Below are 25,845 nucleotides of genomic sequence, written 5' to 3'. Positions count from 1 at the left end.
GGCGGACCCCCGCGATGGCACCGCGGCGCGGCGCGGCGGGCGGGTGAGGAGAACTGAGGACGAACGCGGCCCCAGGATCCGATCCTCCTCACCGAGGCGCCGTACGGGCGGCTGTTAGTAACTGACAGGAGTGTCTTAAGGCAACCGGGTAAAGTTAACGTTTCAATCATCAGAAGAGTTTCGCTTTAAACAGCAGTAGATGGGCTGAGAGTACAGCGGGCTTGGAGCGGGAAGGCTGAGGAAAGGCACCTTCGGTGTGAGGGTTTCCTCCCGTAACTCATTTGGGCACGCTCAGGACTACAAAAAGAAAAACAGACACAGTCTCAGTCCTTTCCTTTCAGCCCTCTGCCGTAACAACCCCCTCTTTATGGTTCTGAATGCTGCAGTTGCTCTGTGTGCTCTCGCAGTGCACAGCTGTGTGAGCAACGCTGTGTGCAGCCTGGGGTGCTCACCTCCACAGCTGATGGAGACTCAGTTAATAAGGCTTTGCAGCCGGGGTTTATCACTCACTGAAGTCAACAGCAGTGAAAGCAGACACTTCTGCCTGAACGCAGTGTTGTCTGTAACTCCACATGGAGTGTCCCAGCTGCCTCTGAGTTTCACTGGCTGGTGAGTTAACCCCATCTACTCTAGCTCTTAGAAATCCCCGTTCTGCTGAAACTTACCAATAATGATGATGATGATAATGACAACAACAGCTATCAATATTGCCCACATCTGTGAAGAAAAAGCCACTTGTCACTCGATATAAACTGCACAGGAGTACAGGACGGCAGCCCTTGCAAAGCACTTTCACTTGTTGTGGTAGACCTAGCATGGCAATTAAAACCTTTTCCGTACGCAGTCTTGTCTCACTATTACACCTGGATGGTAGGCTTTGTAACACAGCAAACCAGAGTAGACCAAATTCTTTTCTACAGTGACTCCATGCAGGCAACCACACAGCAGGAATAAAGTACTTAAAAATTACACCTCCTCTTACTCCACACATTTTCTGTTGTCTTTGTTGCTCATCAATGAGGATTCCAACCTCTGCCAACAGCTACAACTATAAGGAAACTGAGTGAGCTAATTCTGCTTGCTTGCACGTTAATATGCATTTTTGGCCTTTTCCTTCTGTACCCCAAAGCCTCAGATTATTGCAGCATTTCCCTCTGGGCGTTACCCACTCACACAAGGCCTTGTATCAAGCAGCATGGTTGGTAACCCACCTTTCAGTTACTTCACTTGACCACTGCCGTGCTTTAAAACTAGATTCTATAAAAGTGAACGCTACCTGAAGTCCCTTTTACCTGTGCCTTTTGAGATGCTGACTATAATACTGTTAATTGTGATACTGAATACTGTAAATATATATGCCATGATTACCTTACAGTTCTTCCACCAATACTTTCTTTTCAGCTTGGCTGCACTGGTTTCAAACTGGGAAGCTCCTGCTTGCAGTGCATCAGCACGGTCATCCAACTCTGACAGCTTCTGATCTCTTTCCAGCACCTTGTCCACATTCACTCTCATGATGTCAACAACCTATATCAGTAAGTTATCAGTTTTATTAATCATTATAAAATTATTTTGCAGTGAACAGATGTTCTCATTTAAGGAGCAGGAACTCGTCTTTTAGGGTATCCAAACATAAGCCTGAAATTTGCCTGCATCTGGAATCCCTAGTGCCCGCTTCTCAGTGTCAGTACTGCCAGTTGTGCTGATATTCCCTGGGATGTAAATCCTGACTAGCACCAGAATGACTTGAGGCATTCAAGCACGAAAGTCAAGCATATGTCCAAAAAAAACGTTAGCAGCCAGACTGGCTCTTGGCCTCCCCAGGAATCAGGACATGTCATATTTAGAGGTAAACCTTCTCTGCTAAAGAAGAGAAGCAAGCTTGTTCTCTGTAAAAGCAAAGCTTGTTGTCTTCCCAAAGCAGCAAGCTCTGAGTTCCCAGCTAGCATTTGGGCACTGGAAACTTCTCCATTTACTGCAGCTGGAATAGATTATTATTTTTCTGAACCTCTCCAAGACTTAAGGTGACATATACAACAAAGAAAGGTGAATTATATAAGGTTTCACCTTCATATCAAAGAATAGCTACTTTGGCCAGTGTATCTATTCAACATACCACATTTTGTTAAGGAAAAGGATTACACTTATCTAACTAGATTTTTACCTCATCTACTTGATGCTGAGTTTGCTGAAGTCGACGGTTACTGCCAGCAGGCACATTTGTGTTTCCAGGGACATTGGCTGACCTGCAGTAAAGAAAGCCATCGATATTCTTAGAGATTTTGCTTTCAGGTTGACATGCTTACAGCGCACAAGTGATCTGACCTTCCTGAAAACAGGAAACTTTGATTCCTGAAATAATCTTAGAGAAGTTTCATTTACTTTTGGAAAAGTGATGTTTTAGCAGCTGTCTATAGGTCTAAGTCAAAGTGCATCCTAAATCTCTTACCAATGAATTGACTGATGTACTAAAAGAGAGAAGTGATTAGCTAATACAACAGTCTATATTAAAGCATATGGCAACTCCTGCAGTGCTCAGAAGGAGCTCAGGTTCTCGAGCACAGGCTCAGTGGCATTCAGTTTTTTAGTAACAAACTATAAGCTTCAAGACCAATTACCAAAGGAACTTCCATGGTTGTTCTGTGTTCTTGCACAGAGCGGTTGTCTATCTCTATTCTTTTGAAACAGTTGATATTGAGCAAGAGAAAGCACAAGGAAAATGCATCTGGCATACAGAACAGTTAACCTCCAGGCAGCCAAATTCTCGTTACCCAGTACAACACTGTGATCGATGTAGGAGTCCCTGTACGCATTTCTTGTACTCTGTTCACAGCTTTAATGACTTTCTGTTGTGTAGCTCCAAAACTCCATTTGCTTTTCTGTGTTTTCCTTTTTTTCTGCATCAAAAGCATGTATTGTTCAGTGCAACCTGATAGCCAGAAAGTCGAACCTGAGTGTTGTTTATTTTACATCTTTGGGCGCTGAATTCAAATCTACATTTAAAGGAAGTGGACACACACAAGGACCCACGCCCAAGTACCCTACGATAACAAGACAAGGCTCAAGAGCAGTCCAGGTTTGACGTAATAACCACTCCTGTGTTTTGGTGCTCAGGTCACGCTTCCATGCTGTTTTACTGCTATAAAGATTTAGAGGCTGCTTTTTGAGGCTCCGAGCAGAACACACACAAGAAAAAACCGCCTCTCGTTGCTCTGTCTACATCCGCAGCTCTTTCAGGAAAGGCTCCGTAAGTTGGCAAGGCCGCTACACTGTCGCGGGAAGCCGGACAGGATGCCCCCCCGCCTCCAGCAGCAGCCAAAGGCTCTGGCAGCCGGCCCGCTCGGCGGCTCGAGGCGCGCAGCCCCAGCGCGGAGGCCGCGCTCGGCCTCTCACGGCTCGGAGCGCAGCCGCCCCGGGAAGCCTCCACCCACGGGCGGCGCCCGGCCGTCATCAGCAGCTCGAACCGGGCCGAGCCGCCCGCCGCTCCTGCTTCACCCGCCCGGCTGCGGCCGGTCTCCCCGCCGCCCCTCCGGGCCGTTCCCCGCACCGGGGCTCCCGAGGCGCAGCTCCGTACTCACATCCTGCCGCGGGGACGGAGCCGCTGCGCACCCAAAGCGTTCGGAAGGGACCCGACAGGAAGTGCGAGCTGCCCCGGAAGTGACGTCAGAGGGCGGCCCCGGTGTGCCACGCCCACGGGGCGGGGCGATTCGCTGCGCTGCGCTGCTCTGGCACGGAGCGGCGGGTCGTTTGTCGGGGCTGCGTTTCCCTTCCCGGAAAGCCTCGCGGTCGCGTACCGCAGTTGTATTACTGAAGATCGTTCGTGCAACTTATGCATCTGTCCAGTGCAATAAGTAGCTATTAATTCTCAATTACTAGTGTTATTGTGATAGTAGATCCTGCTGGTTTTCTGCAATAGCAAACCTCGAGGTTCTACCAGGATTTGCCCCCTCCTCTGTGCGGTGCCGGAGGCAGCGCCCTGCTGCCGGCTGTGCCAATTCCAGCACCGTGTCCCACAAAGGGGATCGTTCTGCTCTGTAGGAACGAAAACCGACTCCTCACCCCGCTCAGTGCTCACCTATTGGGCAGCACTGCTTTAAGCTGTGACAGAAGACCTAAGCAGAACTCTGGCCCAGGGCTGGTCAGGTATTTACCTGCCTCCAGGTGCAGTGTCATCACCGGATGGAACTTTCAGAGTATTTTACATCTTAAAAAAACACATCATGTCATCTTGGCTTGGAAATTAATTTCCACTGAGCAAAGCTGCAGCTGGGCTGAACCTGTGTTTTTGGGGACAACTGGGTTTTTAACACTTTTGTGTTGTCATCTTGGCAAAACCTGCACTGGAAGCTTTGAGGATTGTTACCCAGCACCAGAGATCTAAAACAGTTCTTTTTGTTGTAAGAGCAGCCAACACACAACAAAAGCTTCTGTTGGCGGTGAGGCTGCAGGGCAGCAGGGCAGCTGGCATTGCACGCTTTCTCTTCAGCTGCGGGTGCTGAGTGGGGCTGCTGCAGCACAGCGCTGTGCAGAGCTGGAGGAGCTGCTCCCTGCTGTGTGTTCTGTGCCCAGGCTGAAGGCTGCACACCAGAATGCAGGAGGGCTGAAGATCCAGAGGCTGCGTTGCTGCCTGCAGTGAATCCCAAAGGCCGCAGACCCAGAGGCAGGCAGACTTTGGACCGTTCCGGTTATAAGCAGGAAGAAACCAGGTGGTATTAACAAGCAGCTTCTGTAGCAGAACACATTATTTTGTGGTTTCTTACGGCCACTAAAGGGAAATGTCACCTTTTTAAACTAGCACAGAAGAGATTGTTTAAAAAAAGGCAGACACTTTGTATGGGGAAATTTTCTTTGTTTTTAATTTACAGCAGAAAGAATATAAAGCATTCAGAAAACATTTTCCATATTTTAAGGGCAATTCAAAACATTTTGCATGGTTCCAGCAGCTGAGTTCTTCAACAGATCCATTGATTCAGTGATGCTTTACATGCACGGTTACAAAAATAAAACTTACAAAAGAGAAGACATCTATACTAGTTTTACATGCAAGTCTTGGGGACCCCCCATTGGGCACCAGCTATTGTGTGGAACTGCCATAAGCGTGCAACCGGAGAGGGGGTTCATGTTATATTTTGTATTTCTTTCACACAGTATTACTGCTGTCAAATGCGTTTCACAAAGGAGCAATTCCATGATCAGAAGACAGAAGGTTTGGCTCCTGGCACTTGGGAATCTGAACTTTCCCGGGAAGCTGCACTTAGTTTATCTTCTGTGAAAACACGAGTTCCACAATGGAGAAAAGGGTGAGCGAATCACTTCACTTCAGTGGGAGTCTCTGCAACTCCCCAGTGATGCACTGAAGGGTTATGACCCGACACAACAAAGCACTTAGAAGCTGTACTTGGCTTCAAGCAGGCAAGTATTTCAGCTGACCCTACGGAACTGCTTGCATGTTTAACACCAAGTACACGCTTAAACGTTTTGCTGAAGCAGGATCTAGGTTAGTAGATACACCACCAGGCCCATGGATCTGGAAGAGTAATTTGAAATAGCTCTGTATATTACTGAATCATTTTTCTAAATACAGGGAATTAAAATATTTCCACTGAGGTCACTACTCTTGTTAGGAAAAGATCAATTCGCATCGTCACGCACTGGTGAATGTGTGGAGCAATTTCAGAACGTCAGAGTTCCTCCAGTATTAATACAGAGCATTTCCTATTCATTCCAAAGGAGATTCTTCTGCATTTCTGTTTTTGCGTGTAAGGAAAATTTAACACGTAAAGTCCCGATTTCATACAATAAATTGAGGCTATGAGCTGCCCAAAGCCACAGCATGAGAACCATTCTTCTTTACTTTTTTTTTTTTTTAATTGAATCAGATCATAAAGCAGCAATTCAGAAATGTACAAGATAATTCTGATAATGAGCTATAGCACACATCTACTGTAATTCAATGCTGGCAGTGAAAAGAAGTAATTAAAAACAGGTACAATTATAGAAAAGGCACCAAGAGCACTGACCCCAGGTTTGTTTTTGTGTTTGTGGTTGTTTTTTTTTTTTTGCCACAATCTTTGTTTTAACTCTTCTTTTAAAGACACCAGTTTAAAAGCTTCTTATGTGTGAGCATTTTTAGGCTTCACAGAAAGCCTTCCGTTTAAACATTGCAGTTGGTGGCCGGGATCGAGCCAGAACGATTCTTCCAATAGGAACAATCCCAAAGTGACATCAGTCCGCTCAGAGATCTGCAGCTGCTGCTAGCAAAACACACACAGAGGAGCAGCTTCTGACCTCAGACAGGCGAACGGAACCCACATAACAGCGGCTTCAGAGCTGCTTCCCTTACATTCCTGGGTAGCCGAGATCAGAACCTGCTTCCCATCGTTGAGAATTTGTGACAGTTTTAAATTAGTACTTCAATTTAAAAAAAAACAACACTAATTTCTTTGGCTCCTCACTATGTGGAAATAGCAATATACCATGACACCCCTACGAGATCAGTTTGCATCTTTTTTTTTTTTTCATTTTACTTAGTTTTTTTTTTTAATTTTTTGTGCAATTTTTATTACATTTTCTGACTTCCAGCAGGAGATATGAAAATGTGAAAGATATTTTCTACTTTCATACTATTTCTTTTTTTTTTTTTCTTCATTTTATATTCATTCTAAGTGTTCTTTATTGGAGTGAGTGTATGGTGTTAAGCTAGATACGTTTTTGTACTTTTATGATTATCTGCTTTGCAAAAGTAACGTAATTTTCTGAAGCAATATTAGCATTCACATTACTTGGCACCATTGGCAAAAAAAAAATTAAAAAATAAAAAGGAAAAAAAAGACGGGGGGGCAAAAAGAAGGAAGGAATAAATAACGGAAATTCAACCAAACCGAACTCCTGGTAGCCAAAATCAAATGTAAACATATCCTTTTTTTTTTCTTTCTTTTTTTTTTTTTTTAAAGTAATGTTGCTCTGCCTTTTTTTCCTAAGTCTAAATACAGTAGCTCTTTTTTGCCATTTAGTCATGCTTTAGCAAAAATGTTCTTCTAAAGAACATTTAAAATAAAGTTTCTTATAGTGAAATAAAGTTTTTGTTTCATTTTACAGACCATAGCCACTAATGCTTTGCTTTTGTTCATTTCTTTTTCTTGAGTTCATGCACATATCTCTTTGTTTTAATATATACAATATGTACAAACAATACATCCACACTCTTCTCGTTCATTCAGACAAAACTATACAAATAATAATTTTATCTTGCCAAGTTATTGACCCTTTATGAATAAAATATTTAGTAATTAATCAATATATTCCCTTTCAAATATTTTTTTCTCATTTTCCATTTCTACCTTCTATATATACAGAAACTGCCCAGATTTGATGAAAGAGCCAAAAAAAGAAATTTACTGGCCAGAATGCAGCACCACTCTGCTCTTTAGGTGGTATAAAATGTCCAGGCAACAAATGTATGTGACTCTGCAAAACGACAAGAGGTTTGACAGTTACTCAGGACAAAAAGCTACATGTCTTGCAAATTATTTTAAGAACTTAATTAAAATAACAGTACATGAAAGTAAGGCTAGAAAATAAAGTGCTGAATATGAGAGAAAATACATGGCAATTGATACGTTTTTGCAGGTTCTAGAGTAAAAATACCAAAAAGAAACGTTTTAAAACTTGCTTAAGTTGCTCTCTCTGCTTCTTGCACGTTACCCGTTTATCTCACATGCCAACCCCTTCTGAAAGTTCCCACGGGATGTATTAAAAACCTGCAGATTTAAAAAGTTGCATTAAGTGTGCTGTAGAGATTTAAATAAAACACAAAGGACAGATGTGCGAAGGAAATGAGGATGCATGGACCCAATAAAGACGTACTGATCTAAGCCCCTCCACTGAGACTCTCAAAGCTTCAGTTTCTTGGAGATGACCGACAAGTGCAGGAACAGCATTCTTGTGTTGCTTGTGCATTCCCACCTTTTCTTAACAATATTTTTGGTATAATATTTGTACAGTTCCACATGTTGTTCAATACAGCCCTATATGAAAAGGATAATTAATCGCTTCTTCCTTCTTGGAGAATGAAGCAACTCACAAATTCTTCCTGGTGTCTTTTTTTATTCCTATGATCCAACAGAAGATTGAGTTCCAAGATGTCTTGCTGAACAAATTAAATGTTGTCCATGAAAGTGCAAATGCAATGACCAAAACATTACTGTTAAAATCCTGCAGATGGTATTTCCAGAACTGCAGTGGGTATTTTTGTTGTTGTTGCATGTCTCTGCTAAAAACAGAAAATGAAAACAGTCTGAGAAGCAATGTCACATTGCTACGGGATGCTGCTGCTTATCTTCAAGTTCCTTGGCCTTTTTCAATTCTTTCACTCTGAAAAAACAAAGAGGAGCTATATAACACTTCTAATCCAAAATGCCTTCAATACAGAAAAATCAAAGCGATTCCTCCCTCTATCTTCCAATACAAAAGAGACAACTCCCAGAGCAACGGCAGCAGGGCAGTATGCTGCTGACACCATAAACAGTTGGAAGCGCAAGAGTGGGACAGCAGAAATCTGAGACAAAACACATCTGGACACATAACCTAATTTCCAGCTACTGATCTAACGTGCTCTCATTCTGGCATTGATGTGGTATGCATGTCAGCAAAGGCTCCCTGCAAAGGAGCCCAACCAAACTGGCAGGGGCTTCCTGGGCAGCCCCTGTACCTGAAGGCAGTGTGGCAGAGCTGGGCAGGCTGCACAGCTCCTGCAGCACGCAGCTCCCTTCCATGGTGCCATCCCTATGCCCTGCCTGCTTCCTCTGCCTTTCCTCCTGCCCTGCAAGGGGACGCCCACCCCTAAGGGAGTAGAAGACAGCTTCAATTAAGGTGATTTAGCTGAGCGTGTATGTGCCCAATTACTCCAGTTAAAACTTGAAAGGACAGGTAACAAAGGTACAGTATACAGAATCACACTGGGGCTGCAAATCCACGGAACAGAATCCAATTAAAGGCGAACAAATTTAGTGAAGGCTAAGTAAATATAAATTAGACACTAAGAGGTACCAGGAGAGCTAAGCAGCAGGAATGTCAGTTTGTAGCCTCTTTAAGCAGACTTCCACTGATATGTTATCTTTTGGCTCTTCTACCAGATTGCTCAGGGTGTGAACTGACCTTCGTGTCACTGTTTTATTTATCTTTCTGTATACACGACAGCAGTCAGGAGGAGCTGGCTGCTTTAACTCTGAGCTTACTGACAGCTCCAGCATTCACAGACACTCAGCTTGTGAAACTTGGGGAAACAGGAGTCTGTGAACAAACCACACTGATATAAGCAAGGTCAGACTTTTGCTGGTTATCTCAAACTGTTTGAGAATATCATGCCTGGAAAGACAGAGGGCTCTGTCAGTCCAGATGTGTGCGCCATTTTCAGAGCCTGCAGATCTACCTTCAAGAGGCCCTGCCACTCCTGAAACCCAGGTCTGGCACAGAGGAAGCCTCAGTACAGCTCCCTGAGATGCCCAGAACTGCTCTGATTTTCCAGCAGAGGAAAGGGCAAGGCAGCAAGCAGCACCATGTGCTCTGACTGCCTACTTGGGCAGTGCTGTGCTGAGCCTCAGTTCCTCCTAGTTTTACAGTAATGTTTTCTACAGGGAAATTGCGGCTTTGCACAAGCTGGCATCTAAAAGACCCTGCAGACATCAGAGCTCTGAGTGAGGGCATCAGCACTGCACAGAAGACAGCAAGGCCCTGCTTGTCTCCAGGGGGTTGTGATCTATTATGGTGTTACCTGCTGGTAAGTCGACATCATCCTTTCATTATAGGAAACATATGAGAGTTGCTGCAGTGAACTGAAAATGTTCACAAAGACAATTTGACCATCTTCAGTATATTTAGTTTTCTTGTAACAAGAAAAGCAGCCTCTCCCTTGAAATCTGTAATGTTTCTTTTGCTGCACCACTTAGAAACAGAAATTGCATCAAGGTAATTGCTGTACTAGAAAAACACCTGCCTCTGGGCAGTAGTCTATTGTTAAGGTTTAGATTAACTATACATATGTTCAAGATACCATCTATTAATGCATGGTTAGCAGTGCAACTTCCAAGTGTTTTCTGTTGCACTTCAGTACTGCAATGTAAAATTAAGCAGTTATTGTAGATCTCTGAGAACATGCACATTATTTAAGCTAGTGGCTCTTTCACTGAGACATGCTACACCTCACTTTAGCACTCAACATGCAGTCTACGCTAACAAAGCATTTTTGCAGGAAGAATGCAAGACATGCTTTGCTGCAAACTTTAACCTACAGCATGCAGTATCTGTAGTGGTGCAGACCTACTGGATCTATTTAACTGGAACACACATGCCAAGGCGAGTTATTATAGCTATACTATATTACTGTATATACTATATACTGTATTACAAGTTACCATTACACTCAACATTTGCACTAGCACAGATCTATTGAGAAACATACAACGCTTTCCTTGGTTAAATGTATTTTACATTGATTTACAGATTCTCAGGCTTATAAAAATTCTGCAAGTGCAGTAATTATTGCTTAAAAACCCAGTAACACACTAGTATTGAATCTCCCTACCGTGCAGTTACAGCCTTTGAAAATTTGTCACGTGTACCACCACTGACAGATGCTGCTCAGTATAAAATGGCTTGAAAGAAACTATGAATTCCACCGCATTTATAAACTTCAAGATGATGACCATCCCAACTCATTAAGCTACTACATCTGTTTTTAATTAAACTAACCCCTGTGTGTAGTAAACAGAATTGGGCACTTATGGGAGTGCAGATAGGTACCAGGAGTCCTTTATTTGCCCACTGCACCAGCAGCGTGCAGGAAGACCTGCAGCCTGCGGCTGGTGTTCCCTCATCCTCACCCTGCAGAGTAAGATCCTGGGATGCCCTGAGTTGCTCTCCCCTGTCCTGGCTGCAGGTTTGTGGCAGTGCTGCTCTGCTGAGGAACTGCAGCATAGCACAGCCAGAGCGGAACTTAAGTAGTTCTTTACTCAGATCTTTACTTTGATATTGTTACTGCAATATGAAGTGTCAACATGAGCCCGGGGTTAGCATCTCCTCTTTGTTAATCCTCTGCATAATAAACCTTCTACATTTTCAAATGCAGTTAAAACTTGACTGGGGAAATAACTCCAGACAAGGCAGGACCCTTAAAAATAAAAATGCACTGATGAAGTGCTGCTAGGACAGCTTTTAAGTGAGCAGCATAGCACTGCCTGCATGTTGGAAGGCAATCTACCTTGCTTCCTGTATCTCTAATCTCAAAATTCAGATAAAGGAAGAAGGCCAAAGTGTAGGACTTGCAGTTGCAAGCATTAATAAAGTAATCTAAGGGAAAGCACACTAATGGATTTTACAGAACAGTGCAGACTACTCAGAAAAGAAGAATGTTCTCAGAGAAGATATTTCAGCCTCGTTTGGCAGACTAATTGTGAAACTGTGTTTGTTTGTTTTAATAACAGGAAAGTGAGAGAGCTGAGAGCACACATCATACCAGCAGGCCACGTGCTGACAGATGGCGTACAGATCTCAGCAGATGTTCATAGGCACCGGTTTGGATCTCTTCTGAAAGCACCTCCTGTTGCATGAGGACTGGTGGTGAGTTCAAGTGCAAGCCAGAGCACACCAGAAAGGGCACCGGGCTGCGGCTGTTCCCAACAAGAAGTGCCACCTCACTCCAATAGCCACTAGAACCATGCACAGAATTACAAGGACTGCACATTTGTTTTTGCAGTGATGAAGCGTTCAGCAAAAACCACCTCAACACTTTTTCTAGATGTAAGCATCTCTGAAGTACAAAGTCATTCCCTCAGCAATCGCTGAAGAGCAGATGCACAGAAAAAAGCACGTGCAATAGAGATGGTGACTGCTAAAGGGTCTGAACCACGGCCATGGCGCTGACACACGAGAGGGGACAAGAAGATGATTTCACCTCTGAGCTCAACACTGGAGAGCTATGTCCCGCTCCACACAGCTCTGTCAGACCAAGCCTCTGCCCTCTGAGCAGTGTGACTTCCTCGGGCACCACAAGGAGGTTGCATCATTACGTGCTGAAGCAATGTGGAAAGCAGCAGCCCCAGAAGCGAGCAGCAGCTTCTCTCCCCACGTGCCCTCCCGAGTCTCGTATGGGAGTGTGTCAGCAGATGAATTAGGCCTACTTACAAAGAATTACAGCAAACAATGGCTTCATGGGTAAAGCGTAACACAAAGCTGCTTCATCAAACTGACTCCATAATGCCCAGCCAGGGAAATGTTTAATGAATCTGTGAGTTTTACAGCAGTAAGTTCTGGCAATGCTGAAGATCGGTGTAATGCACAGGGTGCAGGAGCCAGGGAAGTCTTTTCTGGCAAGTTACCTGTTGCTCTGAGAGCTGAAATAGCCTGTGGGACATTTAAGAAAAGGGAGCTCTTGCCTTTTTCCAGATATCTCATTTGGGTTGCAAGACAAAAAAGACAGAAAGGCCCAATAAGAATGACACCCCAGAGTACGCGGTCTGCAATTTAACACACACATTTGAGCTCCAAACACATTCAGCCCCTGCAAGAGGGAAATGAAAGAAGAAATTACTTTGGAAAAGTCTCTCACAGTGCCACATATCCCAATATATTTTCTCCTAAACTTGAGCAAATGGGACTTTTCAATCCCTTGTAACGTTCCACCATTCTCAATATTATTAAGAAGAAATCAGGTACTTAAATGCAATCGACGTATTAAAAGACTAAAATAAAATAAACTAGAAGTCCTGGTTGTAGTGGAGTAGGAAAAGGCTTGTCACTGAAATGCCGAGAAAGGGAAGGTTATGCAGAGAACAACAAAACACAGCAAACGTTGTTTTCTCAGGTACAAAATAAAGTTATACTTACCAGAGGAACTGAATTCAGGCACTGTATGCACACTCCCCAAACTGGAGAGCAGCATTTAATCAAATAATAAGAGACGAGGTAGAAGGAAGGAGAATCTACTTCTAAACGAAAGAGGCCACCAATGAATATTTTCTGCTCATCACAGGTGGCAGCAGCTGTGCCTGTTCTGTCCCAGAGAGGACAGAAGTTTTGCTGCAGGCACAAAGAGAGCAGCCGGCATGAAGAGATCTCAGGATCTGCTGCTGATTCCAGCCCAGAGGAGAAGGCACAGCTCAGACAGACAACCATCCGTGTTCATGTCCTACACCTACCAACAAAGGTCTCCTTCACAGGGAGCTGCAGAGGATGACTTCCCAAGGCCAGCTGACACTGTGTTCCCCGAGATGAAAGCTATGACTTAAAGGCAATAATCACCGAACCCCTTTCGTCTGTAAAGTTCCTTAACTTCTACACTAAATTTAGTCTCACTTAAGTTGGACAAAAACAAATCTCTCCCCCTCTCATTTCACTGATCCTGGTGTAATGTAACCCAAATAAATCCAGGAAAATTAATGGAAAATATTTATCTCAAACTGAAACACAGATGCAAATACTGTGACTGTTTATCTGCATATGCAGACTGCACGAGCAGTGTCAGTGTAGAGAACACCTCCACTTTGTATGCGACAGACATTCCTTCAGAAGGGTGGGCATGTCAGCCTGTGCATGTCAGAGAGCCCAAAAAGCTTTTCACGTGTGTGTGTGGGGACAGCAGATGGACATACACTGCTATACAAACTCAAGGCAGCAAAGAACTATTTGCCTTAACAGAGTTTTTTGGCAGAACAGCAGCTGATACACTTCATGAGAGATATTTGATAGGTGTTTTATGGTTAACCTTTTCCAGGCAGTGAAAGAAAGCTCACTTAAGCCAAATAAAAAGATCCTATGAAGGCAAAGCCAAATGCTGTTTAGTAAGGAAAGCGTCACCTATGCACCCAGAACAGCTTTTGCTGAGATATGCTAAGGTTGTCACAGCCTCCCCCCCTCACATACTGCCCATTCCTCACCACGGAACACGCTAATTCTGCATGACTGATATTCTTTTCCTGATTTGTGCTTCTTTGGTGATGGGCTTTAGATGCAAATCCAAACGGCTGCACCACTGGCTGTAATAATGTATAGAATGACAAATCATTGCCTCAAAAATAAAACAATGAGCTACCAGGTAAGGGAAGACATTACCAACACCATACATGTACATAAGTGTATCTTTCTGCAATGTGTTCTTGTATTATTTAACACCAGCAAAATGATATTCCCATGAGCCCCTCACTTCACCATCAGACGGGAATGAGAAGATGTGACACACTCCAGCATGGGATATCAATGCTTACTGCTACAGCATTGTATATGAAGAATGCAATTATGGTCCTTCCTTTGGAAAAGCTACCAGCACCAGAATCTGTCCCTGCAGACAGCAGTAATACAGCTAAGGGCAGACAGCTACACCACTGAGCAGTTGGGTTTTGCTTAGCCTGTATTTTTCTCATCACTGGCTCAAAGCCTTTTTAATTCCATTATTCGTTGAAAGATCTTGACTTCTTTTACTGAAACTTCCAACACTGCCGGGGCACTCAGTCTCCCTGTGGAGCACCCAATGCTACACAGCAGCTGTGCTGCTGCTCTCCTTCCCATGCACACACACTAACAAAAGGCTGAAACGCATGAAGTAGCCTTGATTTGTATTGACAGAAAATTCATTATTGCCAACAACCACTCAAGGAACGAGCAAGCTTCCAACATTTGTGCACCAAGTTTTCACGCACAGACTCCTCCTCGCTGTCTCCTGTACCACTGCCCTGACTGCAATGCAGATCAGCTTCAGCACATCTTGCAACTGCAGCAGCATCTGCTCTCTGACTGGGAACCACCTGCGAGCCAAAGCACATCAGGCAGCTGTGGGGCTGGAAAGCTTCAGTGTGCGCTCACCCTTCTGCTGGGCAGCAAAGCAGCCTGCCATGCGTGGTCCAGCACACAGGAGAGCAGACTCTGTCCACACTGAGAACGACACATCCAACAGAAGCTCACGCAGCACTTACTATAAGAGTTACAGCATTTTTTATTCATTGTTTTTCTTTCCCACAGCACAGACTACAGTAACAGCTTAGAGAAGCAGTTGCCAAAGAGCTGGCCCTGGCAAAGTAATCAACCACGCATGTAACTTACCACAAGCAACTTCTGGGAGACAAGTATTGGTGCTTAGCCATCTTAGGATGTAAAGAGGAGTGTGAAGAGCTCTTCTACTTCACTTTGGCTCAGGCAGAATCAAATACCCATCTAGTGTAAGCTGCACCTGCACAGCAGCTTATAGCCTGAACACCATTGCATTGCTCATGACAAAGGGCATCGTTACGCAGTGAGGGTGTCTAAGTGCAGACCCAGTCAAGTTCCAAGATCTACTAACAGTTACTTTGGATACTGTAAAATATCCCATCAACACCACCGCCTAAGCATGCCCATGATGAATACACATGTCCTTTTTCACACACTCATGCATTGGTAACATCTACTGCGGAGCTCTGTCCTGTTACAAAAGCAGCAGTGTTAGTCATTGCAGTAGGGTTAGTTTATACAGGATTCTGTTTATATAATTAATGGAGGTGAAACTTACTGGCGTATCTTGGCTGCAGCCCCATGCAAGCAAGCAGAAAGCAAAAATATTTAAAATGGAAGAGAGGAACTGGCTAGCAGGCAGCTACACTCACCCTTTTGTACAGCCTATGGTCCACCAGTGGGCTTCAGATTGCAAAACAATACCAAAGAGCTATTAGCACACACATGGCAATAACCATACCTTACCAAGAGTTTCACTTCAGAGAGAAGGAGATAACACTTCTGCTTGCCTGGAGAGAAAGAACCCTTCCCACCTCCTACCTAATGGACTTCTTCTCTTCACCAGGGAAAAGCAGTCCTGTGCTTAGGTGTTTTAGGGCAGGATCTAAATAAAATAAACCCAATACTGTCATCCCCATGGTATTTCCAGCTGCATCCTGCCTTCCCTTCTTCCAATCCAAATACTACTCCACAGAAGATACTGCATATCATAATCACAGTAGTAATGGTATAGATACTTCCAAGAAGAGTTAAATTTTCATACAATTCAGAGAATGAATATGAAATAGTATATTATCTTCCTGGCGAAAGCTGACTGTATTGACCATACATGGATTGTGTTCAGCTAACCCAAATCCACTCTGGAACTCTGTCTTCCTTACAGATCTAAGTTAGTCAGAGGTCACTGAATAGGTGAATAAGTGGAATCTTTCCCAAACAATTAAATATGAAACCTTTGGCTGTCTAACACAGGACAGGAGACAGGCCAACCCACAGCAGCTGTCACAGCAAAGTTTGGGTTGGAAGTTAAGTCAGCTGACAGGTCTGGGCAAGGAACATGGATGGGCAAAGATCTGCTGTGAGGTCAGGAAAAGTTCTGTTTCTCATTCTCTACAAACAACAGTTCAGTGATGAGTCATGTTGGTTATGGCTGATGCATATCCTTCACCAGATTTTTGTCAATATAACAGGAGATGGACAACTATTTTTTTCAATGTTAAATGGAAAAGATGTGTCTGATTATCAGAATGACTGGTGATGATGAATGATCACTTTTGTCCCTGTGCCGCCTGCTAACACTCAGCCGTTAGAGTTCCAATATCTTCTCTAAAGATACACTCAACCAAAACTTACATCCTTCTTATTTCCAGCAATATCTACTCATCCATTATGAAAAGAGCTCCAGGCACAAAGCACCCATCATTGTTTGCAATCATCAGGAACACTGTCTGATTGGGCAACAAGGGTGGGTTCAGACCAAAATGCTTGTGATTGCTTGGAGAAAGTACCTGATCACGAAGGTGACTGTTTTCATTTCAGAAGGAAAAGTAAGGCTTTTGCTGCTCAAAAGAAAGATCAGAGCATAGGCAAAAGGGAAGGATTTGCCCGCAAGCTTCAGTGATGCAAATGAGTAAGTCTTGCACTGCAAAGGGAATAGGAAATGCTGAGAAAGCGGAACAAAATGAACCAAAGGCAAGAAAAACTGTAGGAACTATGGGCACTCCTGAAGAGTCAAGGTTAGCTGACAGCTAGAGATCTAAGAGTGTGAGTGCACTGCAATCCCCACAGAGGACAACACAGGTAGCTTCTCCACAGACTACCTGGACCTCAAGCAGAAGGAAGTTCCAAGTCTTTGTCTACCTCAGCGGGACCAACCTGCCTAATGAACACAACCAAACCCTCCAGTCCCTTCCACACACCCCACTGACAACGAGAAGCCATTTGTGCTTCTTTGCCAACTGTCTGACCTGCTGTTAGAGGATGAAATGCATGTGTGGTGAGAATGGAGAGTAGAGTCAGAAACATCTGAATTCACTTCTGTCCAGGCAATTTACAGTTTGCAGCCTAGGCTATTTGGTGCCTTTTAACCAGGAAATCAGAACACACACCCGCATTAATGCAAGGCACAAGAAAGCATGTGGGCAAGCACACTCAGGTTCCTACAGTGGCGTAGAGGAGTCATGGTCATATCTACCTGTACTCCAAGCTGCTGAGGTCTGCGTGGAGTGGCTGAACTAACTTGTCTACTGCTCTCTTGGCACATTCCACTTATCTACTATAAGGAAGCTGTATTTGATGAGAGTGACCTCACTGAAATTGTTTCTGGTGTATTCCAGATGTTACCGCGTTTTGCTCTTTAGCACGTACCACAAATGCTCTGTGTAGCACACAGGTCAGTGCAGCACTCATGCGTTGTAGCTATCCTTCAAAGACCTCTTTTTTTTTCCCCCCTCAAACTTCCTCAAGTCCAACTTTAAGAATCTTGTGTCTTCCTTTGCTCAAACTTCCATCCGAGTCTGCCCAACACAACCTTGGGTGCTCTACCATAGCAGCAGTGTAGCTCGGTGCGATGACTGCCTTTCTGCAGCATTCCTGAGTTAGAGATCTCCTTCCTGCCAGTTCACCTTGAAAGCAGCTGTGCTGTTATTCCATAAAAGATCTGAATAGAATCGATTCTGCTCCCCTTTACACTGCACTCCCAGCTGACACACATGAATACATCACATTGCTCTGCTGAAGGGCATTTACCAGAGGGTGATGGCATACCTGTGGCGGCAGCGTCGTAAAAACCGCATAATCTTGCGAGCAGCTTGGTCCTGCTTCTTGGTAAGCAGACTGCTTCTAAACATACACACACACAAAAAAAACCCAACTTTGAAGCACAAACAAAAAAGGGGGGACTAGCACTAAATGCAAGAATAATTATCCTACAAACCACGGTACTTATCCCACCAGCTATGTCCATTACAGCACAGCTCTGATCTAAGCAATGACACATACGGATCCTGGTGGTTCCTAACACCCTGGCAGCTCACCTGAGTTTCTGCTGCACAATGGTGGCTGTCCGACGGTTCTGCCTCCTCTTCCCACATTCTTTGTAGCTGCGGTAGTACTGCTGGATCAGCATCGCGGCCCGTCGACTCTGCTGGAATTTCTTCTGCTCATAATAGCTTCGGAATTTGCTCTGGATAAGAATGGCAGCTTGCGTCATCTTTTTATAAAGTGCATACTAGGAGAGAAACAAAGAGAGGCTGAGGCACTCCAAAAACCCCAGTGAGAAGCAAATTCCTACAGCAAAAGGCTCTCGTGCCACTGAGACACAGTGGAAAGCAGATGAGCACCTACTCACTGGTTGGGACTCTGAGAAAAAAGGCGACAGCCACTGAGAGCTGTGAAATAGGTGCAGAACCTTCTTAAAGCCTTCACTTAAGCGTATCTTTCAAAGGAGTTACTTTCAGAACCTTATTTGCTGTTCACAGGTGTATTTCACTGTCCCAGGACAACATTTTGAAGAACCAAATTAAATCAGCTTTGTCCATGCCATCACAGAGTGCTGCAAACGTCTGGGTTGCTCATGTATCCATTTCAATCCAAACATCTCAAATAGAATAACATTCCACTCTCATTTAAACCAAAAACCACAGTAATTTAGCAAGTCTAAGACTGAGCCTATGGCACAGACAAAACTAATTGCTGTTTGAAGTCTGTTATCAGCACTGACTGAACCTGCAAACGTTTACAAGCAGTAACACACACTGGAAACCCTCTGCAGCACCACAGTGTTGCTTCTATCCACACACTTCCCAGTGAAGCAGGAACCCTTTAAAAGCAGATCTGTATGGTACACCCTTTCCCTTTTAAAACAAGCAAGTAGGAGGCTGCTTAGCAGAGATCAAACACCACCACACCTATTTTTTAACAGCCAGAGTAATAGAGATGCAAAATAGTACAAAGAAGTTGCTCTCACACCTCTGAACTGACACTACAACCGAGCGTTACTTGGAAAGCTTTATCATATTCACAACTTGGTGACTTCCTGCTGTTCCGGGACATTTTAGCAGCTATGACATCTGCTCACTTTATTGGGCAGATGGGATACAGACACAGCCCTGTACAGGGCAACGCCTGAAGGTATTTCAGAGGACTTCATGTGTCTGGTGGGAAAACAAAAACAAAAAAGCAAACGAACAAAAAAATCCCCAACGTGATCCCACAGCAAGAAATCCCTCCAATACTATCACAGACCACCATTTACCAAATTTCACTTTTTGGAATTGAAGCAGTCATTAGGTGCACTTATATTTTGTCATTATTTCTTTTTTTTTTTCCTTCTCTTGCTTTTATGCATTTGTAATTAAATAGAGCAGTCTGCAGTTTTAAATGAGCTATTTTAAATAAGTCTGCTCACAGGTTGGCCGTGTTTTTTCTTCCAATTTTTAGCCCAGAGGGCACTTCTGTGGCTGAGTTACAAACCCCCGAATAGAAGGGTTTAAGTCTGAAATGGTGATGTGAGCTACGACTGTTCCAATGTCCTCATAGGCCTGTGCTGATCTCAGTAATGCAGTGACACAGCAGCAGAGTATGGCATGTGAAAGAGAAAATCACAGCCTCTGCATACAGAGCCCAACACTCGGATGGTGTTACCTGCTCTGCTCCTGAGTCTCTGAGCTGCCCACAACTCCCTCTCCTCCTCTTTTCCCTCCCTGGGAAGAGGAAAGATGGAGGAATGACCCAACCTCTGCCTCGCCCCAACAGAGGCCGGAGGAAGCTGCAGATGGAAAATCAACTGGGGATGCATTCCCTCCAGGAAAAGCACGCCTTGCATCCTGGTGAGCTTTAGAAAAAGCTCAGCTGATTGCAGAATGCTTAAAGCAAGATGCTGTGCAGCTGGAAAATCTGTCTTTACAGCAGAAAATTACTGGCAGTGACCAAAATAAGAGTGGCTGTGCCTCCAGCATGTGCAACACCGTACAGGAGATGGTGGTCTAAGGAATCCACGGCACAGTGATCCTAAAGGCCAACAGTCAAAGCCCTCTGGGCAGCAGGCAGAGCACAGAGAGCAGTGGCTGCATGGGTGGGACGGACGCTCCCCTACACTCCCTGAATGCCAAGGCAAGGATCACAGTGACAGCTGCACAGGAAAGCTCCTCTTCTGGAAACGAACTCGAAAACACTGCCTGCACCTCAGCCCATCACTGCTTATACGAGCTTCTGTAGAAGCAGGAGATTTGCTTTTTCCAGCGTCCTTCTACGCTGACATGCTGTGGCACAGCAGCCCCTGCATCCCCTTCTGGAGAGGTTTGGTTTGTCAGTGATTTATCTGCCACAGATACTATGAAAACATTTCACTAAATGCCAGGTTCTCCTGCTTTATACTGAACGTGAAAGCTTTTCACCCAACGGGAACGGTTCCCAAAACAGTGTTTGTATTACCTTCAAGGCTATCCAAGTAAGCTTAGGGAGAAACAGAAAATACACAGTTAATGTTAGTTCTACAAATAAAGAATTGGAAAAAAATATATATATATTAAAAAAATTAACCCATCTTCTTTCAAAAAGATGCGATTCCGGGAAATTCCAGGATCCCAGACAGAACAGTTTGCCAAGCAGCTTTTGAAAGGAATTCAGTTTCATGTTTACAGGAAGCATCGCTCCAGGACCGACACGGGAGTGTTTGAATGTACAGCACAATGCGGTCACTGGGCACCAGAAATGCTTCTCAAATAAATGGTTTTGAAGGTTGGAAAAGAGTTCAGCATCTTGCCTTTCATCTTACACCACGTGCCTGTGTGGAGCAGACAGCTTGAGTCGAAGGCACAGCGACTGCAGCAAGGTGGGCTGCAGCATCCACCAAAAAACCCAAGCCAAACCAAAACAAACTTCTTGTTCTGGGGTTGAGAACTCAGCCTAAAAACTTGTCTCCAACCAGAGACTGGAGAACAGTCTCAGTCCTGGAACAAGCTGCAGTGAGCTTTAGCACAGGACTTCCCATAGCTTAAAAGTTTAGGATGTACAAAATAAAACAACCTCTTTTTTCATCTTCGCCCTCATCCAAGGCAAAACCAACTTCAATTTCACAATGAAATTTGGCAAGCAACTAGTCAGAGAACAGTCTCACCAGGCATGCATGTTGGCCAATACAGGATATGTTACTGCCCTCTGTCTCACAGCAAAACAAAATCCTTTCAAGGAAGCATCCTCTGAATTAAGATTCAGGATATACATTTTCTTCCCTTTTTAATGCTGCCTGAGCAGGGTAAAATGCATACAGGAGAAATTCCTACTGCAGAAGGCTGTGTTTGCAGCACTTGTTTGGTTCAGAAAATCTGACTTCCTTGATTACCTGTTTGTATTTTCGGTAGCAACGCTGAATGACAGCAGCAGCCACCTCTTGCTGTTCCCGGAGTGGACGACCCTGTGTGGAAAAGCAAAGCAGCAATCATCAGACTGCACCAAAACAGGACAGTGGCTTATAACTGCAGCTCACAGCAGCTTGCAGGGCACCAACTTCCAAATCCCTCCTGCTACTGTTACATGGTCTGATCCACATCTACACATCTTCCAGAGACATCTCTACATCCAATTCATGTAAGAGAGAAAACCCTCAAAATTGATCCCTGGGCTGAGCATGCAGCTTGACACAGCTTGTACTTGGAGGACATTTTCAAGTGTTGTGCCAGCACAGAACACTTGCTACAACATGGGATACTCTCCCTGGTACAGAAGACGCTGTGCAAACACCAACGAGTGGATGCTAGCAGCACTACAAACATTACGACAGAAACAATATATTTTTTTTGACCCTGGGGGGAATATTACTCACATGTTATTCTGCAACAAACCGTACTCTCACATCTAACAAGGAAGACATTTTATATTCTGGCCACGTACCTTATATTTCCTGAAGACTGTCTGGACGAGTTTGGCAGCTTCATAGAGCTCTCTCTGCTCATGATCAGACAGAGTTAACTGTGCAAACTCATTTTCTACCTTCTCGCTGGTGGATGCACTCAGAAATTCAGACCAGTCTGCTGCCGAAGGAAGGCTGGGTTTCTCAAAAGCTATTTCACTGATGGGTGAGCCTGCAGGGCTCAAGCTGGTGTTTGAAGAAGGGGTCAAGGGTTCACTATACAGATTTCTGAAATACCAAATCACAGAAGGAGTTATTGGTTCAAAAGGAGCTGGACTGGCATCACAGACAAAGAATTCAACATTTGTGAGTTTAAGGGAGAAGCTCAAGCTCCCCTCTGTCTCTCCAGTCAACATCCTGCATTTCTAAGTCTGCCTGTACTGCACTGCATGGGTTTGGCACGGGAAAAGAAGTCAGGAGTCAGTCCTTGTGGCATTATTATGATTGTGCTACACTTCTCTCCTACACGGACTTCCATTCTTCCATGAATGTGCAGCTGTGCTGGCAATGGTACATTTGTGCACGAGTACACAGATTGTGGCTGGAAGCACCCACATTAAGTGCCACTGAGAAACAGCATCTGCAGCTGCCCAGCATGCAGCCCTCCTAAAAAAGCCCAGAGCCCCAACTCACACTGACCTTATCTGTGCAGCACTCGGCAGATGATCGACATCAGCAAGGTAACTGGCCAGCCAGCTCATCGTGGTGCTCATGGCAGCGCTCTCTGCTCTCTCCACCTGCAGTGACTCCATTGGCACAAAATTCTCCCGCTTGATCCTGTCAGGCGTAGCTTCAATAATGTGCTCTGCAAGTGTCATCATGTTCACCTGGGGGGAGAGGAGAGCAAACTTTTGCTGCCTGGTAACAAAAGCTTTGTGTTTGTATGTGACAACCCAGCTTTGTGCCTCAGAGAAAAGAACTGCCGCTCAACACCGGAGAGAAATCCTTAACCAAAGCTCATTCACTTCCGTCCCTTCTGACGAGGCACTGCAGGGTTTCACGTTCCCCAGACCATTTTCTCACTGTGTGGGGAACCTTAGAGATCTGGTGAGAGGTACGTGTCAGTGGACAGCTGCTACCCATCCACCTTTGTGTGTGGGGTGAAAGGACACCCTCTGACAACAGGAGAAACTACACACTGACCTCACCTCCACCGCAGTGCTACTGCTGTTTACCTGCAAGTCATCCATGTGGCGTAAGCAGTCCTCATCCCCTACATTGTCCCTATAGGACAAGAGCTCTGCATCCACCAACTCCCTGTCAGCCAACATCAGCACATTCATCTGCTCTCGCTGGCGTAGCCGATGGCCCACAGCGTCCTTCCCCAGCGCAGTGCTCTTCTGGCTCCCCACCAACTGCACCGCAGACACACCAATATAAATGTCTTTTGGGTTCCATTTGATGCCTGCTTGGCTGCCAGAGCCCCGGTATCCAGCTGCTTCTGGGATGTGCTGGGAGAGCTCCCGGCCATAGTCCCTTATCCCTTCACTGGGGCTGATTGTCTCAGTGGTGGACTGCTTGGAGCTGGAGTTCTGCTTCCTGACACTTGGCTGTTCCAGGCTCAGTGCAGTGGAAAGTAGCTTCTCTTGCCGGGCTTGAAAATATTCAGGGCTCAGCTTATGTTTTTTGGGTGCAGGGTAATCTTTCTGAGTCTCGCTACTGTAGTAACTGGAAGGTTCTGATCTTGGTCGTCTCAGCTCTGAAAACAAACAGATCAATGGTCAAGTGAAGTATGCAACAGGTAATTGCTGTAGAAACAACTTCTGCTGCAGGGCAGCAGACGGAAGTTCATGCTGTGCTCTGCAACACCCAACAGTGTATGCAAAGGAATCAGCACCCAAGGAGGATATTATCCCAAACATTCTTCAGATACACGCAGCTTCCTAAGGCAGACATTCACTACTTTTTTCAGTATTTACGAAAGAGCATGGAGCACATAATAGAGAGCCCACAAAAAATAATTAAGCATGGACAGCAGGGCTACAGGTGGCATCAGCCACCCAGGTGAACTCCTTGCTCTAGAATTTTACATATCACATATCAGCAAACAGTGCCGTTGGGTTTTTCTTACCCGTGTTGGTACTGGAAATCACAGTGACTCCCTTCTGAGGCTCTTGAGAGGCAATAAGCTCACTGTGCCACTGGGACACCCAGTTCTCTGTGCTGGAGTCGGTGCTTGAGGGGCACTGAATTCTGGGATTTTGTCCAAGCTGAGTTTGCTCATCACGCTGCAGCTGCTCCAAGCACTCTGCCAGCTTCACGTGGCCCCGGGACCGGGCAATAGCCAGCGGCAGCCTCCCAAGGGAGTCAGGAATAGAGATGGCTCGGCGGTCCCACTTATACAGCACCACAGCTGCATCCATGTGGCCCAGGGCACATGCCCACATCTAAAAAAAACAATTGACCCATTGTGAGATTTGTTATTTCCTTCTCTTCAGAATAATGCAGTGGAGTCTTGTCATCAGGTCACAGAAACGTGATTAGCAAACCACAACATGCATCACCACCAAGGGGCTTTTACAGATGTCCTCTACAAACAAAAAGCCATTACAGAGGATTAGATGCATGCTGCTCTCTCCATTAAGTGAGAAACCTCCATCCACCAAATGAAGCTGACAGTTTCTCACCATCGAGGCATTGATTTTTAGCTGTGTCAGGCACATAACATCACTGCAGAGAAAGAACGGCCTCAAACGGAGATCTCTGAAGGTTGGGAACAATACAATCAAACACTCTGCTGTTGTAAACTGGCACTTCTGGTTCTACCTGCTTTGGCATTTTATTTAAGCTCTTAGTCATGATTTCATGATTCCAACGAACAAGATATCGTGATGACTTTACAACCTCTACAGCAAAAGAGGAAAACTTGGAAAAAAGCATGTAAAGGCCTTAACCCCAGCATGACACTGGCGAGTAGATGTTGGGTAAAAGACAAAACTAGAACCACCTGTCTGTCCCCTGCCCTCACACTACTCAATTACAAGGATTTTAGATTAGATATTAGGAAGTTCTTTACTGTGGCACAGGCCGCTCAGAGAAGTGTGGGTGCCCCATTCCTGGAGGTGCCTGAGGCCGTGGATGGGCCCTGGGCAGCCAGACGGAGGGGTGGAAGCAGCCGATGGCATGAGGCTGGAACTGAGGGAGGCTTTAAGGTCCCTTCCGACCCAACCATTCTGTGATTTTTCTGTCAGGACTCTCCCACCAAAGTTCTAGGAAGATGGTAGCACCATGTCTTAAAATTCACACAACAAGGACATGCAGGAAACATCCACTCTTCAGAGTGTAACATACATCAAGAAAATAACGTCAGAAAGGACTCCAGAAGGTCCTCAGACACTTTCAGAAGTTTCTGTCTCTGCTGCTTACCAGAGGGGTGCAGGAGAAATGATCCACATTCAAAGGGTCAACTTCCAGCTCCAGATCAATGCTGTCTGCATGTTTGGTGCTGCAGAAGAAACAACAGAACAAATGATGCTCTGCAGACAAGTTAGGATAACTTCCTAAAGGTACAGCTTTACCCAGCACATCACACCACAACAAAGTGGCCACGTATGTGCCCATGACACACATTTACTACACATGGTACCCCCAATAGAGACTTCAAGTACGATACATCCAGTAACTGCACTGTCTCAAGATACAGGTCATCCCAGACAAGGGGACAGGAAGAAGTCTGG

The 25,845-nt window shown here is 44.9% G+C and overlaps 2 protein-coding genes across 16 annotated transcripts in view; both read right to left on the bottom strand.

Moving 5' to 3' along the window:
* Window positions 1-135: 135 nt before the first annotated feature.
* VAMP3 (vesicle associated membrane protein 3) lies at window positions 136-3,744 on the bottom strand. The gene is made up of 5 exons (XM_031613536.2): window positions 3,579-3,744; window positions 2,165-2,246; window positions 1,369-1,527; window positions 666-717; window positions 136-297 (listed from the first exon to the last, which is right to left on the bottom strand). Coding segments are annotated over exons 1-5 (315 nt in total). The 5' UTR covers window positions 3,581-3,744; the 3' UTR covers window positions 136-277.
* Window positions 3,745-6,626: 2,882 nt separating this feature from the next.
* CAMTA1 (calmodulin binding transcription activator 1) overlaps window positions 6,627-25,845 on the bottom strand; it is a 226,464-nt gene continuing 207,245 nt past the window's right edge. For 5 of the 15 annotated variants that reach the window (XM_090122995.1, XM_090122998.1, XM_090122997.1 and 2 more), the window contains 10 exons: window positions 25,535-25,613; window positions 24,240-24,555; window positions 23,344-23,867; window positions 22,808-22,995; window positions 22,150-22,396; window positions 21,602-21,673; window positions 20,692-20,712; window positions 18,294-18,487; window positions 18,025-18,099; window positions 6,627-8,272 (listed from right to left, as the gene is read on the bottom strand). In XM_090122995.1, coding sequence (XP_089979121.1) covers window positions 8,080-8,272; window positions 18,025-18,099; window positions 18,294-18,487; window positions 20,692-20,712; window positions 21,602-21,673; window positions 22,150-22,396; window positions 22,808-22,995; window positions 23,344-23,867; window positions 24,240-24,555; window positions 25,535-25,613 — 1,909 coding nt within the window. In that variant the 3' untranslated portion in view covers window positions 6,627-8,079. Of the gene's footprint in view, window positions 8,374-15,629; window positions 15,661-18,024; window positions 18,100-18,293; window positions 18,488-20,691; window positions 20,713-21,601; window positions 21,674-22,149; window positions 22,397-22,807; window positions 22,996-23,343; window positions 23,868-24,239; window positions 24,556-25,534; window positions 25,614-25,845 lie in introns of all 15 variants that reach the window. The other 10 variants (XM_090122999.1, XM_090123008.1, XM_090123000.1 and 7 more) reach the window with 6 other exon arrangements.

The sequence above is a fragment of the Phasianus colchicus genome, chromosome 22 (assembly GCF_987193195.1).
Source record: "Phasianus colchicus chromosome 22, bPhaCol1.hap1.1, whole genome shotgun sequence".
In the NCBI taxonomy this organism is placed as follows: Eukaryota; Metazoa; Chordata; class Aves; order Galliformes; family Phasianidae; genus Phasianus; species Phasianus colchicus.
Note: the sequence above shows the minus strand (reverse complement) of the source record. Positions and strands in the feature narration are given on the sequence as shown.